The 16,462-nt window shown below is 52.2% G+C and overlaps 1 protein-coding gene across 3 annotated transcripts in view; it reads left to right on the forward strand.

The window, feature by feature from the left end:
• POU2F2 (POU class 2 homeobox 2) overlaps positions 1-16,462 on the forward strand; it is a 296,979-nt gene that overhangs the window by 153,498 nt on the left and 127,019 nt on the right. The window contains exon 1 of one of the 3 annotated variants that reach the window (XM_085615593.1): positions 11,336-11,521. The exons of 1 other annotated variant lie outside the window; for it this stretch is intronic. In XM_085615593.1, the coding sequence (XP_085471719.1) occupies positions 11,356-11,521 (166 nt within the window). In that variant the 5' untranslated portion in view covers positions 11,336-11,355. Of the gene's footprint in view, positions 1-11,335; positions 11,522-16,462 lie in introns of those variants that run through there. One more of the 3 variants, XM_085615592.1, reaches the window with a different exon arrangement.

Below are 16,462 nucleotides of genomic sequence, written 5' to 3' on the forward strand. Positions count from 1 at the left end.
AAGGACTACGGCAGCATCGTGGGGCCCCTCACGGGTCTCACGTCCAAGAACCAGCCGAAGCGGATTAACTGGACTCCCGATTGTCAAGCGGCCTTCGAGAAGCTGAAGGCCGCTCTATGCACCGCCCCTGTGCTCCAAGCCCCCGATTACAGTCGGGAATTCATGGTACAGACCGACGCCTCCGACCACGGCATCGGAGCCGTCCTTTCTCAGTTAAACCCCGAAGGTCATGACCAGCCGGTGGCCTTCATCAGTCGACGTCTCCTGGCCCGAGAACAGCGCTGGAGCACCATCGAGAGGGAGGCCTTCGCAGTGGTGTGGGCCCTCAAAAAGCTCCGGCCCTATCTCTTCGGTACCCACTTCCGGGTACAAACCGACCATCGACCCCTGCAGTGGCTGATGCAGATGCGGGGGGAGAACCCAAAACTCTTGCGCTGGTCCATTTCCCTGCAGGGAATGGACTTCACTGTGGAGCACCGACCAGGCCAAGACCACGCCAACGCGGATGGCCTGTCCCGCTTTTTCCGCCTCGACGAAGAGAGTCCCCAAGGAGATGGGTGACTCTCCCCGCCTTCAGCTGGGGGGGACGCATGTTGGACAGGCCACACGAAGGGCTTGCTCCCTCCCCGCACGACAGGGCCCGAGCTCCGGCCCACCAGGCATAACCCACGAAAAGCACCCGTACCCCGTCTCCCGACGGATCTTCTGCCCTCGGACCTCTACTCATCACGGGGCCCAGCCCCACCGGCTCCCCCGGCCGGTTCAAGCCGCCATCTTGGGCCCTGCACCACGAGGCCGCGTGGCCTCGCCCCGACCCTAACCCCGGGCCTGACCGGCCCCGACATCCCGGCACCACCATCCACCCGGGAGGTGAGCGGACCACTTGGCAGGTCAATGGGAGGACGAAGTGTCAAGAGCTCTTCCCCCGCCAGGTGCCGATCGCCTCCAGCTCCCCCAGGCGCTGGCTCCACCCCCTGCTGGGTGTCTGGACACCTTCATCCCGGGCCCTCCGACCTCCAAGTGCGAGGGTCCGGACATCAAAGAGCGCCTGCCCTATAACTGGGGCAACTCCGGAGCAGGAAGGCAGTTGTATCCTGGAGTCGAGAGACACCGAGAGAACTCAGCCTTAACGGACTACTGGCGCTGCCGTAGCCCGCTCTTGTGAACCATCGTCCTGCCTGCTGGCGCTGTGGCGGCCTTCTACAACATCCATCCTCGTCGGGACCTGCTGGCGCTGCCGCGGCCCGTTGTAACGACCATCCTCACCGGGACCTGCTGGCGCTGCCGCGGACCGTACATCGACCATCTTTCCGGGACCTGCTGGCGCTGCCGCGGCCCGTTGTAACGACCATCCTCACCGGGACCTGCTGGCGCTGCCGCGGACCGTACATCGACCATCTTTCCGGGACCTGCTGGCGCTGCCGCGGCCCGCACCAACTAAGCTCGAGGATTGTGAGCTAATCATCATCTCATCCAAACTACCTGACTGGTAGACAGACTGTCCCGCTACCCCTTACCCTGCTTTGAGAGACTTGAATCGAGGGGACCCCTGAGTCCAGACCTCCTTGTACCATTCAACCGTACCTTAAGAAGTGCTTATAAAGAACACTGAACCTTATCCGTGTGTGGTATCTGTCTGTGGGGGGGAAGTTACTTGTCTGTACGATCGCTGGAGACGGCTCTCCCCGGAGACCTCTCCTCCTGACCCCGGCCGACCCTCCCGGTCCGTCTATCCTTTCTAACAGGAGTCCTAACTTTACTACTACTAAATTGAGAAAAATCCTTATTTTAAGACTTTCGGTATTCACAGAAGGCATTTAGGAGTCCTAAAGTTAGGAGTCCTAACTATACTACTACTAAACTGAGAAAAATCCTAATTTTAAGGCTTTCGGTATTCACAGAAGGCATTTAGGAGTCCTAAACTTAGGACTCCTAACTTCTGGGAATACCGAAATGAGTAAGTGCCTTCTGTGAATACCAAAATGGTAGTAAGTTTAGGATTTTGTCTTAAGTTTGTTCTGTGAATCAGGCCCAGTGAGCTTGCATTGAACCACCACCAACCCCAAAAACCGAGTCTGGAATGTGTTCTACATGATTTAAAGACACACACCCACCCACTCAGTAAACAGTTAGTGGTTTTTCAAGGCACAGCATCAAAATGCCAGCAGTACCTAGCAAAGAAAAGGAGGGGAAGCATTAACCCTGGGTGGATAACTCCGCTCCGCAAGCGGAATTTGCGGAGATTTGCCTACTCCGTGCTCCGTTGTGAACGCGGAGGTCGGCAAAACTCCGACTCCATGGCGGTGGGTAGTTAGCCAGCCCCTCACCCCTCCCAAATTATTTAAAATTTTAAAAAGACGGCACTTGCCTCCGTGGCTGCCTCCTCGCCTGCCTGGCCGCTCTCCTTCCTGCTCCTCGCGTCCTTTTTCAATGAAAAAACCCTACGTTGTACGTCTTGCAGGGCGGATGCGCACCCACAAGACGCACAATGTAGGGTTTTTTCATCGAAGAAGGACATGAGGAGCAGGAAGGGGAGAGGCCAGGCTGGGGAGGAGGCAGCCACACAGGTAAGTGCCTTCTTTTTAAAATTGTAATAATTTAGTAGGGGGGAGGGAGTGGAGTGAACCGAAGTAGAGCTCCGCTGAGTTTTTTTCAAACTTCGTGGAGCTCCGTGTAGAGGGGCTATGCCAGCTCCGCCCACCCTTAGGAAATATATGAAAACTAATCCTTCCCACACTGCCCTTGTGCCCCTGTCCATTCTTCACCCTCCCTATGCCCCTTTTCATCCCCCCTCTGCTCTTTCCTCTCCCTCTCGTTATGCATGTGTCTTTCCACTGCTCTCTCCTTCTAAACTTGTGAACATGAGCCCCCCGCCTTGTTCCTCTGCCTACTCTCCCTGTCTCTGTCTGTCTGCCTCTGTTATTCCACTCTTCCAGGCCATGTGCAGCACCCCCCTCTGCTCCTTCCTTCTATTCACTTTTAGCAGGGGACTCTTTACATTTTCCAGGATCCTGTACACCTGCCCGCACTTTTCTCCCTCTCTTCCAGGCCTTGGGCACTAGGCCCTTCACCCTAGTCCCTCTCTTTAACACCCCTCATTCCTCTCTCTCCCTCTCCCAGTGAACCTGCCTACATTCTCACCACCCCTGTCCTTGTGCGAGCACTCACCCCATCCCCTGCTGCTTATCAGTGCACACCAGTGGTGGAGTATTAGAGGAGGTGGGGTCTGACCAGGGATGGAGTATTATGTGCTCGAGCAGTGACGGAGTATAGGAGAGGTGCAGTCTGAGTGCGGATGGAGTATTAGATGTCTGAGCAGTGATGGAGTATTAGATGTCTGAGCAGTGATGGAGTATTAGGGATGTGGGGTCTGAGCAGTGATGAAGTAAAGGAGAGGTGGAGTCTGAGTGGGGATGTAGTATTAGATGTCTGAGCAGGGATGGAGTATTAGATGTCTGAGCAGTGATGGAGTATTAGGGAGGTGGGGTCTGCGCAGTGATGGAGTAAAGGAGAGGTGGAGTCTGAGTGGGGATGGAGTATTAGATGTCTGATCAAGGATGGAGTATTAGATGTCTGAGCAGTGATGGAGTATTAGGGAGGTGGGGTCTGAGCAGTGGTGGAGTATGAGGGAGGTGGGGTCTGAGCAGTGATGGAGTATTAGATGTCTGAGCAGTGATGGAGCATTAGGGACGTGGGGCCTGGGAGTAATGAATTATTAGGGAGGTGGAGTCTGAGCAGTGATGAAGTATTAGAGAGGTGGGGTCTGAGCAGTGATGGAGTATTAGGGTGGGTGGGTCTGAGCAGTGATGGATTATTAGGGAGGTGGGGTCTTAGCAGTGATGGAGTATTAGGGAGGTGGGGTCAGAGCAGTGATGGAGTATTAGGGTGGTGGGGTCCGAGCAGTGATGGAGTATTAGGGTGGTGGGGTCCGAGCAGTGATGGATTATTAGGGAGGTGGGGTCTTAGCAGTGATGGAGTATTAGGGAGGTGGGGTCAGAGCAGTGATGGAGTATTAAGGTGGTGGGGTCCGAGCAGTGATAGAGTATTAGGGAGGTGGGTTCTGAGCAGTGATGGAGTATTAGGGAGGTGTTGTTTCAGCAGTGATGGAGTATTAGGGAGGTGGGGTCTGAGCAGTGATGGAGTATTAGGGAGGTGGGGGGTCTGAGCAGTGATGGAGTATTAGGGAGGTGTTGTCTGAGCAGTGATGGAGAATTAGGGAAGTGGGGTCTGAGCAGTGATGGAGTATTGGGGAGGTGGGGTCTGAGCAGTGATGGAGTATTGGGGAGGTGGGGTCTGAGCAGTGATGGAGTATTAGGGAGTTGGGGTCTGAGCTGTGATGGAGTATTAGGGAGGTGGGGTCTGAGCAGTGATGGAGTATTAGGGAGGTGTTGTCTGAGCAGTGATGGAGTGTTAGGGAGCTGTTGTCTGAGCAGTGATGGAGTATTAGGGAAGTGGGGTCTGAGCAGTGATGGAGTGTTAGGGAGGTGCTGTCTGAGCAGTGATGGAGTATTAGGGAAGTGGGGTCTGAGCAGTGATGGAGTATTAGGGAGGTGGGGTCTGAGCAGTGATGGAGTGTTAGGGAGGTGTTGTCTGAGCAGTGATGGAGTATTAGGGAAGTGGGGTCTGAGCAGTGATGGAGTATTAGGGAGGTGGGGTCTGAGCAGTGATGGAGTGTTAGGGAGGTGTTGTCTGAGCAGTGATGGAGTATTAGGGAAGTGGGGTCTGAGCAGTGATGGAGTATTAGGGAGGTGGGTTCTGAGCAGTGATGGAGTATTAGGGAGGTGGGTTCTGAGCAGTGATGGAGTATTAGGGAGGTGGGGTCTGAGCAGTGATGGAGTGTTAGGGAGGTGTTGTCTGAGCAGTGATGGAGTATTAGGGAGGTGGGGTCTGAGCAGTGATGGAGTATTAGGGAGGTGGGGTCTGAGCAGTGATGGAGTATTAGGGAGGTGTTGTTTCAGCAGTGATGGAGTATTAGGGAGGTGTTGTCTGAGCAGTGATGGAGTATTAGGGATGTGAGGTCTGAGCAGTGATGGAGTATTAGGGAGGTGGGGTCTGAGCAGTGATGGAGTATTAGGGAGGTGTTGTTTCAGCAGTGATGGAGTATTATGGAGGTGTTGTCTGAGCAGTGATGGAGTATTAGGGAGGTGGGGTCTGAGCAGTGATGGAGTATTAGGGAGGTGGGTTCTGAGCAGTGATGGAGTATTAGGGAGGTGTTGTCTGAGCAGTGATGGAGTATTAGGGAAGTGGGGTCTGAGCAGTGATGGAGTATTAGGGAGGTGGGGTCTGAGCAGTGATGGAGTATTAGGGAGGTGGGTTCTGAGCAGTGATGGAGTATTAGGGAAGTGGGGTCTGAGCAGTGATGGAGTATTAGGGAGGTGGGGTCTGAGCAGTGATGGAGTATTAGGGAGGTGGGTTCTGAGCAGTGATGGAGTATTAGGGAGGTGTTGTCTGAGCAGTGATGGAGTATTAGGGAGGTGGGTTCTGAGCAGTGATGGAGTATTAGGGAGGTGTTGTCTGAGCAGTGATGGAGTATTAGGGAGGTGTGGTCTGAGCAGTGATGGAGTATTAGGGAGGTGGGGTGAGAGCAGTGATGGAGTATGAGGGAGGTGGGGTCTGAGCAGTGATGGAGTATTAGGGAGGTGGGGTCTGAGCAGTGATGGAGTATTAGGGAGGTGGGGTCTGAGCAGTGATGGAGTATTAGGGAGGTGGGGTCTGAGCAGTGATGGAGTATTAGGGAGGTGGGGTCTGAGCAGTGATGGAGTATTAGGGAGGTGTTTTTCAGCAGTGATGGAGTATTATGGAGGTGTTGTCTGAGCAGTGATGGAGTATTAGGGAGGTGGGTTCTGAGCAGTGATGGAGTATTAGGGAGGTGGGGTGAGAGCAGTGATGGAGTATTAGGGAGGTGGGGTCTGAGCAGTGATGGAGTATTAGGGAGGTGGGGTCTGAGCAGTGATGGAGTATTAGGGAGGTGGGGTCTGAGCAGTGATGGAGTATTAGGGAGGTGGGGTGAGAGCAGTGATGGAGTATTAGGGAGGTGGGGTCTGAGCAGTGATGGAGTATGAGGGAGGTGGGGTCTGAGCAGTGATGGAGTATTAGGGAGGTGTTGTCTGGGCAGTGATGGAGTATTAGGGAGGTGGGGTCTGAGCAGTGATGGAGTATTAGGGAGGTGGGGTCTGAGCAGTGATGGAGTATGAGGGAGGTGGGGTCAGAGCAGTGATGGAGTATTAGGGAGGTGGTGTCTGTGGTGTTTGGGGGTCACCCCACCCTGTCAGAAAGGAAGCGCCTTGGGTTTTCTTGACCCAGTTCCTAGCCTAAGGGAGAGTTCCGGGAGGTCCCCTCTTGTCGTGGGAGGGGGCAGTGAAAGCCCCCCCCCCCCCCACACCACCACCACGACACAAATATAACCCTATTTTCTCTCTTAAATGCAGCCTCAGCAGCTCGTCGACTTCCTTCTGTTCCGGAGTTCCCGCCACAAGCCTCGCAGGGCGACCCGAGCGGGAACTCCGGGTCCTTGGCGGGGTCGGGGGCGCTTGGGGGAGAGGGGGGGGGGCGGGGAGGGGGGTGTCTCTGTCCCGCGCCCTCAGCAGTCACCGTAGGCCCCGGGGAGAGATGTAACGCACACACACAGCTGGTGGCAATCTTTCCCTCTGCTTCCGGCCCACGAGGCCCCCGCGCTGCCGCTAGTTCGAGCCGGGGACTCATTCCGTTGCGAACGTGTTCACCACCCTCGTGTCTGGCACGGCTGAGCGCAGTCACCAGCCTGGGACCGAAAGCAACCGCACGTCTGTGCAGCCTCTCCCGCTGAGACACGTGGCTTACGTGTGCACCCCCACAATGCCTGTCCTCCCGCCTCCCGCCCCCCGCCACCTCTTTTTACTGTGTGCACCAGCCTGCAGCCCCAGACCCCTCCACCCTCTCACCATATATGTGGCTTGACCCAGGACTGCCTTTATCCATCAGAAGAACCCCCCTTTAGTACTCAGTGAGTGTGTGCACGACACAGTGAGTGCAGGGTCCGGGGCCAGTAGACACAGCAGTGAATGTGTGCACTGCACAGGGAGCACAGGGTGTGGAGTCCGTAGACACAGCAGTGAGTGTGTGCACTGCACAGGGAGCACAGAGTATGGAGTCCGTAGACACAGCAGTGAGTGTGTGCACAGCACCGAGAGCACAGGGTGTGGGGTACGTAGGCACAGCAGGGAGGGGGTGCACGGCACAGGGAAGACAGGGTGCGGGGTCAGTACACACAGCAGTGAGTGTGTGCACGGCACAGGGAGCACAGAGTATGGAGTCCGTAGGCACAGCAGGGAGGGGGTGCACGGCACAGGGAAGACAGGGTGCGGGGTCAGTAGACACAGCAGTGAGTGTGTGCATGGCACAGAGAGCACAGGGTGCGTGGTCAGTAGACACAGCAGTGAATGGGTGCACAGCACAGGGTGTGTGGTCCATAGACACAGCAGTGAGTGTGTGCATGGCACAGGGAGCACAGGATGTGGGGTCCATAGACACAGCAGTGAGTGTGTGCATGGCACAGAGAGCACAGGGTGTGGGGTCCGTAGACACAGCAGTGAGTGTGTGCATGGCACAGAGAGCACAGGGTGTGGGGTCCGTAGACACAGCAGTGAGTGTGTGCATGGCACAGAGAGCACAGGGTGTGGGGTCCGTAGACACAGCAGTGAGTGGGTGCACGGCTCAGGGAGCACAGGGTGTGGGGTCCGTAGACACAGCAGTGAGTGTGTGCACGGCACAGGGAGCACAGGGTGTGGGGTCCATAGACACAGCAGTGAGTTTTTTCAACTGCACAGGGAGCACAGGGTGTGTGGTCCGTAGACACAGCAGTGAGTGTGTGCACAGCACAGGGAGCACAGGGTGTGGGGTCCGTAGACACAGCAGTGAGTGTGTGCATGGCACAAACAGTACAGGGTGTGAGGTCAGTAGACACAGCAGAGAGTGGGTGCACGGCAGAGCGAGTACAGGGTGTGGGGTCAGTAGAAACAGCAGTGAGTGTGTGCATGGCACAGGGAGCACAGGGTGTGAGGTCCATAGACACAGCAGTGAGTGTGTGCACGGCACAGGGAGCACAGGGTGTGGGGTCCGTAGACACAACAGTGAGTGTGTGCATGGCGCAAACAGTACAGGGTGTGAGGTCCATAGACACAGCAGTGAGTGGGTACACGGCACAGAGAGCACAGGGTGTGGGGTCCGTAGACACAGCAGTGAGTGTGTGCATGGCACAGAGAGCACAGGGTGTGGGGTCCGTAGACACAGCAGTGAGTGTGTACACGTCACAGGGAGCACAGTGTGTGGGGTCCATAGACACAGCAGTGAGTTTTTTCAACTGCACAGGGAGCACAGGGTGTGTGGTCCGTAGACACAGCAGTGAGTGTGTGCATGGCACAAACAGTACAGGGTGCGAGGTCAGTAGACACAGCAGAGAGTGGGTGCACGGCAGAGCGAGTACAGGGTGCGGGGTCAGTAGACACAGCAGTGAGTGTGTGCATGGCACAGGGAGCACAGGGTGTGCCATCCACAGACACAGCAGTGAGTGTGTGCATGGCACAGAGAGCACAGGGTGCGGGGTCAGTAGACACAGCAGTGAGTGTGTGCACGGCACAGGGAGCACAGGGTGCGGGGTCAGTCGACACAGCAGTGAGTGGGTGCACGGCACAGGGAGTACAGGGTGTGGAGTCAGTAGACACAGCAGTGAGTGTGTGCACAGCACAGGGAGCACAGGGTGTGTGGTCCGTAGACACAGCAGTGAGTGTGTGCACAGCACCAAGAGCACAGGGTGTGATGTCCGTAGACACAGCAGTGAGGGGGTGCACAGCACAGGGAGCACAGGGTGTGAGGTCGGTAGACACAGCAGTGAGGGGGTTCACAGCGCAGGGAACACAGGGTGAAGACACAGCAGTGATGGTGTGCATGGCACAGGGAGCACAGGGTGTAGACACAGCAGTGAGTCTGTGCACGGCACAGGGTGCTCAGGGTGCGGGGTCAGTACATACAGCAGTGAGTGTGTGCACGGCACAGGGAGCACAGAGTGAGGAGTCCATAGACACAGCAGCGAGGGTGTGCACGGCACAGGGAGCACAGGGTGTAGACACAGCAGTGAGTCTGTGCACGGCACAGGGTGCTCAGGGTGCGGGGTCAGTACACACAGCAGTGAGTGTGTGCAAGACACAGGGAGCACAGAGTGAGGAGTCCGTAGACACAGCAGTGATGGTGTGCATGGCACAGGGAGGACAGAGTGTAGAGACAGCAGTGAGTCTGTGCACGTCACAGGGTGCTCAGGGTGCGGGGTCAGTACACACAGCAGTGAGTGTGTGAACGGCACAAAGAGCACAGGGTGTGGGTTCCGTAGACACAGCAGTGATGGTGTGCACGGCACAGGGAGCACAGGGTGTGGGTTCCGTAGACACAGCAGTGAGTGTGTGCACAGCACCGAGAGCACAGTGTGTGATGTCCGTAGACACAGCAGTGAGGAGTGCACAGCCCAGGAAGCACAGGGTGTGAGGTCAGTGGACACAGCAGTGAGTCTGTGCATGGCACGGGGAGCCTAGGGTGCGGGGTCAGTACACACAGCAGTGAGTGTGTGCGCGGCACAGGGAGCACAGAGTGTGGAGTCTGTAGACACAGCAGTGAGGGGGTGCATGGCACAGAGAACATAGGGGGCGGGGTCCGTAGACACAGCAGTGAGTGGGTGCACGGCACAGGTAGCCCAGGGTGTGAGGTCAGTAGACACAGCAGTGAGTGTGTGCATGGGACATGGAGCACAGGGTGTGGGGACAGTAGACACAGCAGTGAGTGTGTGCATGGCACAGTGAGCAAAGGGTGTGGGGTCAGTAGACACAGCAGTGAGTGCGTGCACGACACAGGGAGCACAGGGTGTGGGGTCAGTAGGCACACCTTGTAAGGGGTGTTCAGCACCTGGAGCACAGGGTGTGGAGTCCGTAGGCACAGCAGGTAAGGTGTGCACGGCACAGGGAGCACAGGGTGTTAAGTCAGTAGACACAGCAGTGAGTGTGTGCATGGCACAGTGAGCACAGGGTGCGGGGTTTGTAGACACAGCAGTGTGTGGGTGCATGGCACACAGAGCACTGGGTGCGGGGTCTGTAGACACAGCAGTGAGTGCGTGCACGACACAGGGAGCACAGGGTGTGGGGTCAGTAGACACACCTGGTAAGGGGTGCACAGCACCTGGAGCACAGGGTGTGGAGTCCGTAGGCATAGCAGGTAATGGGTGCACAGCACCTGGAGCACAGGGTGCAGGATCTGTAGATACAGCAGTGAGTGGGTGCACAGCACAGGGAGCACAGGGTGCGGGGTTCGTAGACACAGCAGTAAGTGGGTGCATGGCACACAGAGCACTGGGTGCGGGGTCTGTAGACACAGCAGTGAGTGTGTGCACGGCACATGGAGCGCAGGGTGTGGAGTCCGTAGGCACAGCAGTGAGTGTGTGCATGGCACAGGGAGCACAGGATGAGGAGTCCGTAGGCACAGCAGTGAGTGTGTGCATGGCACAGGGAGCACAGGGTGTGGGGTCAGTAGACACAGCAGTGAGTGAGTGCATGGCACAGGGAGCACAGAGTATGGAGTCCGTAGGCACAGCAGGGAGGGGGTGCACGGCACAGGGAACACAGGGTGCGGGGTCAGTAGACACAGCAGTGAGTGTGTGCATGGCACAGGGAGCACAGGGTGTGGGGTCAGTAGACACAGCAGGGAGTGGGTGCACGGCACCGGGAGCACAGCAGGGAGGGGGTGCACGGCACAGGGAACACAGAGTGCGGGGTCAGTAGACACAGCAGTGAGTGTGTGCATGGCACAGGGAGCACAGGGTGTGAAGTCAGTAGACACAGGAGTTAGGGGGTGCACGGCACTGGGAGCACAGGGTGAGGGGTCAGTAGACACAGCAGTGAGTGTGTGCACAGCACAGGGAGCACAGGGTGTACTGTAGACACAGCAGTGAGTGGGTGCACGGCACAGGGAGCACTGGGTACGGGGTCTGTAGACACAGCAGTGAGTGGGTGCACGGCACAGGGAGCACTGGGTACGGGGTCTGTAGACACAGCAGTGAGTGTGTGCATGGCACTGGGAGCACAGGGTGTGGGGTCAGTAGACACAGCAGTGAGTGTGTGCACAGCACAGGGAGCACAGGGTGTAGACACAGCAGTGAGATGGTGCACGACTCACAGAGCACAGGGTGCGGAGTCAATGGACTCCGCAGTGGGTGGGTGGGTGCACGAGGCGTGGCAGGGTGTGTGGCACTGGGCTCAGCAGGCAGTGGGCGTGGTGGATGTGGGTGGAAAGAGAGCGCTTCCTCCCGTCCTCTAGTGCCTCTACGAGCTGCCTGTGCACATGATGTGTGTGCCGTGGTGCCTGGCAGCTCTCTCACCGGGCACGGTGAGCGCAGGGGCAGGTGCTGTGCCCACGGAGACCACGGCGGGCCTCTTCTACCCGTTCCCCGCCCAGGGGGGCAGCGGGGCAGGCGGCATCATGGTGCACAGCAGGACATGGCTGTCAGGTAGGGGGGCTTCAAGTGACTGGCCTCAGGTCCCCTCTCCTGGGCTGCTCTTCGCGCACACTTGTATTGTGAACCACTCCTCCCAGCTTGACCAGGCAGCCTCACAGCTATGGTGAGACTGCAGCACCTCTAGTGAGAGTGTAGTGGCCTATTGTGTTACTGTGCACACCTCTAGTGAGAGTGTAGTGACCTATTGTAACACTGTATAGTGACCTATTGTGACTCTCTGCACACGTCTAGTAAGAGTGTAGTCACCTATTGTGACTCTTTGCACACCTTTAGTGAAAGTGTAGTGACCTATTGTGACACTGTGTACACCTCTAGTGATAGTATAGTGACCTATTGTGACTCCGTGCACACCTTTAGTAAAAGTGTAGTGGCCTATTGTGACACTGTGCACACCTCTAGTGATAGTATAGTGATCGATTGTGATACTGTGCAAACCTCTAGTGATAGTATAGTGACCTATTGTGACACTGTGCACACCTCTAGTGAGAGTGTATTGACCTTCTGTGCTACTGCTTAGATTTATAGAGAAAGTGTGGTGACTTATTGTGATACTGTGCACCGTTATATAGACAATGTAGTGACCTATTGTGATAATGTGCACTCCTGCATTTTTTGTGTATAGACTTACTGTGGTACTTTTCACACCTGTAGTGGTAGTGTAGAGACCTACTGTTGCACTGTTTACATATGCAGATATATTGTAGTGATCTAGTGTGAAACTGCTAACACCTGTAGTGTCAGCATAGAGAACTACTCTGGTACAGTTCATACCTGTAGATGTAGTGTAGTGATCTCTAACTTATAGAGATAGTGTAGTGACCCATTGTGATACTGTGCACAGCTGTAGTGTTAGTGTAGAGACCTACTCTGGTACTGTTCCCATAGGTAGATAGAGTGATCTACTGTGATACTTCACACACCTGTAGAAATACTGTACTGATATACTTTTATACTGCACACACCTGTAGTGTTAGTGTAGTGATCTATTGTGGTGCTGCTCACACCTATAGAGATAGTAGAGTGGCCTACTGTGACACAGCACACACCTGTAGTGTTAGTGTAGTGATCTACTGTGGTGCTGCTCACACCTATACAGATAGTAGAGTGGCCTACTGTGACACAGCACACACCTGTAGTGTTAGTGTAGTGATCTACTGTGGTGCTGCTCACACCTATAGAAATAGTAGAGTGGCCTACTGTGACACAGCACACACCTGTAGTGTTAGTGTAGTGATCTATTGTGGTGCTGCTCACACCTATAGAGATAGTAGAGTGGCCTACTGTGACACAGCCCACACCTGTAGTGTTAGTATAGTGATCTGCTGTGGTACTTCTTACACCTATAGAGATTGTGTCCAGGCCTACTGTGGCCTATTGTGACGACGCAGAGCTCCATAGTGGTGACGCTCACACCTATTGTGATAGTGCAGAGATGTACTGTGGCACTGCTCACACCTATTGTGATAACGGCAGAGGTGATCAACACCACTGATGAGACAATCTACGGTGCTGTACACATTTGTTGAATCCTGTGGCAGGCCTGAGCGCCCGACAATGATTCTATTTATATCCCCTCCATGGTGCTGCACACCTATTGCACCAATGTTCACAACTATTGTGGGACTGCTCACACTTATCTACCGTACAGCACAGACTGACCTGTGGTGGTATGGCATTCACGTAAGCCTTTGTGCTGCACGCACTCATTGTGACATGGCACAGTCCTAACACACATATTATATTAGTGCACCCCTGTGGTGAGCCTCTTGTGAGCACACTTTCTCTTGGAGTCTGGGGTCAGGCGGGGCACAGCTCAGGGCCCTGTAGTGGTGCTCTGGTTTTGCACTACTGGCCTTTGAAACCCTCAGGGTAGCGAGGCAACTAGTCAAGGCTAACTCTAGGAGGGGCACATGGTTTGGAACGCAGAGTTTTTATGAAAATACGAATGAATCACTTTATCCAAATACAACAACAGCGCCTGGCCTTTTCTTCATATGTCAGGAAGAAGAGGAGTTAAAAACAGCCTGCACACAATCCGAGTATGTTCTAACACCGTCTTGAGTTAACAAAGGGCCCCAAGCAATACTGTGGAGACTGGGCGCTATGATCTCAAAGACGCTTATTTTATGATACTACTCACACTTGTATGCGAATAGCCAATGCTTGTTTATGGTACTGGTTACACGTGTGTTAATAGCTTATGCTTATTTTATGGTACGGGCACACATTTGTGTAGTGATAGCTTCTGTGTATATTAATGCACTAGCTCTCACGCATGTGTGTTAATATCTTATGTTTATGCTATGGCACTAGCTCACACGTGTGTTAATATCTCATGTTTACGTTGTGGTACCAACTGACACTTGTTTGTTAATTGAGTTGTATTGTATTGTAATTGCATTCATATAGCACTTACTACACCTGACGAGGCATCAAAGCGCTTTTTCAGCAAGTAAAAAGCTACTCCGGAACCCATAAAGGATTAGTGTTGAATTGGTATAGTGAAATATGAAAGTAATTTGAGTGGTGGATAGTGTAGTCAGATATTTGGATTTTAATAGCTTATTTTTATTTACAGTACTGCTCACACTTGTGTGTTAATAGTTTATATGTGTGCTATGGTACTGCTCACACTCCTGTGTTAATAGTTTATATGTGTGTTATGGTACTGCTCACACTCCTGTGTTAATAGTTTATATGTGTGTTATGGTACTGCTCACACTCCTGTGTTAATAGTTTATATGTGTGTTATGGTACTGCTCACACTCCTGTGTTAATAGTTTATATGTGTGTTATGGTACTGCTCACACTCCTGTGTTAATAGTTTATATGTGCGTTATGGTACTGCTCACACTCGTGTGTTGATAGTTTATATGTGCGTTATGGTACTGCTCACACTTGTGTGTTGATAGTTTAAATGTGCGTTATGGTACTGCTCACACTCCTGTGTTGATAGTTTAAATGTGCGTTATGGTACTGCTCACACTCCTGTGTTAATAGTTTAAATGTGTGTTATGGTACTGCTCACACTCCTGTGTTAATAGTTTAAATGTGTGTTACGGTACTGCTCACACTCGTGTGTTAAAAGTTTAAATGTGTGTTACGGTACTGCTCACACTTCTGTGTTAATAGTTTATATGTGTGTTATGGTCCTGCTCACACTCGTGTGTTAATAGTTTAAATGTGTGTTAAATGTGTGTTATGGTACTGCTCACACTCGTGTGTTAATAGTTTATATGTGTGATATGGTACTGCTCACACTTATGTGTTAATAGTTTAAATGTGTGTTATGGTACTGCTCACACATGTGTGTTAATAGTTTATATGTGTGTTATGGTACTACTCACACTTGTGTGTTAATAGTTTAAATGTGTGCTTTGGTACTGCTCACACTTGTGTGTTAATAGTTTAAATGTGTGTTATGGTACTGCTCACACTCCTGTGTTAATAGTTTTATTGTGTGTTGTGGTACTGCTCACACCCCTGTGTTAATAGTTTGAATGTGTGTTATGGTACTGCTCACACTTGTGTGTTAATAGTTGCACTGTGTTTTATGGCACTGCTCACACTCGTGTGTTAATAGTTTATATGTGTGTTATGGTACTGCTCACACTTGTGTGGTAATAGTTTAAATGTGTGCTATGGTACTGCTCACACTTGTGTGTTAATAGTTTAAATGTGTGTTATGGTACTGCTCACACTCCTGTGTTAATAGTTTAAATGTGTGTTATGGTACTGCTCACACTCCTGTGTTAATAGTTGAAATGTGTTTTATGGTACTGCTCACACTAGTGTGTTGATAGTTTAAATGTGTGCTATGGTACTGCTCACACTTGTGTGTTAATAGTTTAAATGTGTGTTATAGTACTGCTCACACTCCTGTGTTAATAGTTTATATGTGTGCTATGGTACTGCTCACATTCGTGTGTTAATAGTTTAAATGTGTGCTTTGGTACCGCTCACACTCGTGTGTTAATAGTTTAAATGTGTGTTATTGTACTGCTCACACTCGTGTGTTAATAGTTTATATGTGTGTTATGGTACTGCTCACACTTGTGTGTTAATAGTTTATATGTGTGTTATGGTACTGCTCACGCTTGTGTGCTAATAGTTTAAATGTGTGCTATGGTACTGCTCACACTTGTGTGTTAATAGTTTAAATGTGTGTTATGGTACTGCTCACACTCCTGTGTTAATAGTTTATATGTGTGCTATGGTACTGCTCACAATCGTGTGTTAATAGTTTAAATGTGTGCTATGGTACTGCTCACACTCGTGTGTTAATAGTTTAAATCTGTGCTTTGGTACTGCTCACACTTGTGTGTTAATAGTTTAAATGTGTGTTATTGTACTGCTCACACTCGTGTTTTAATAGTTTATATGTGTGTTATGGTACTGCTCACACTCGTGTGTTAATAGTTTATATGTGTGTTATGGTACTGCTCACGCTCGTGTGTTAATAGTTTATATGTGTGTTATGGTACTGCTCACGCTTGTGTGCTAATAGTTTAAATGTGTGTTATGGTACTGCTCACACTTGTGTGCAATAGTTTAAATGTGTGTTATGGTACTGCTCACACTCGTGTGTTAATAGTTTAAATGTGTGTTATGGTACTGCTCACACTCGTGTGTTAATAGTTTAAATGTGTGTTATGGTACTGCTCACACTCGTGTGTTAATAGTTTAAATGTGTGTTATGGTACAGCTCACACTCGTGTGTTAATAGTTGATATGTGTGTTATGGTTCAGCTCACACGTGTTATGTGGTCACAGATAAAGTTATTTCCCAGTGCTGCTTACTTTTATGCAATAGTTTTTCATACACGAAGTGTGAAAAGGAGACATTTTTTGGGGTTCTTTCTAAACGTCACACTTTCTTTGTGGTAGTTGTTGAAGTTATGTATGGATGTAAATATTTTTTGTATAGCCAGG

This window comes from Triturus cristatus, chromosome 7 (assembly GCF_964204655.1).
Source record: "Triturus cristatus chromosome 7, aTriCri1.1, whole genome shotgun sequence".
Lineage (NCBI taxonomy): Eukaryota > Metazoa > Chordata > Amphibia > Caudata > Salamandridae > Triturus > Triturus cristatus.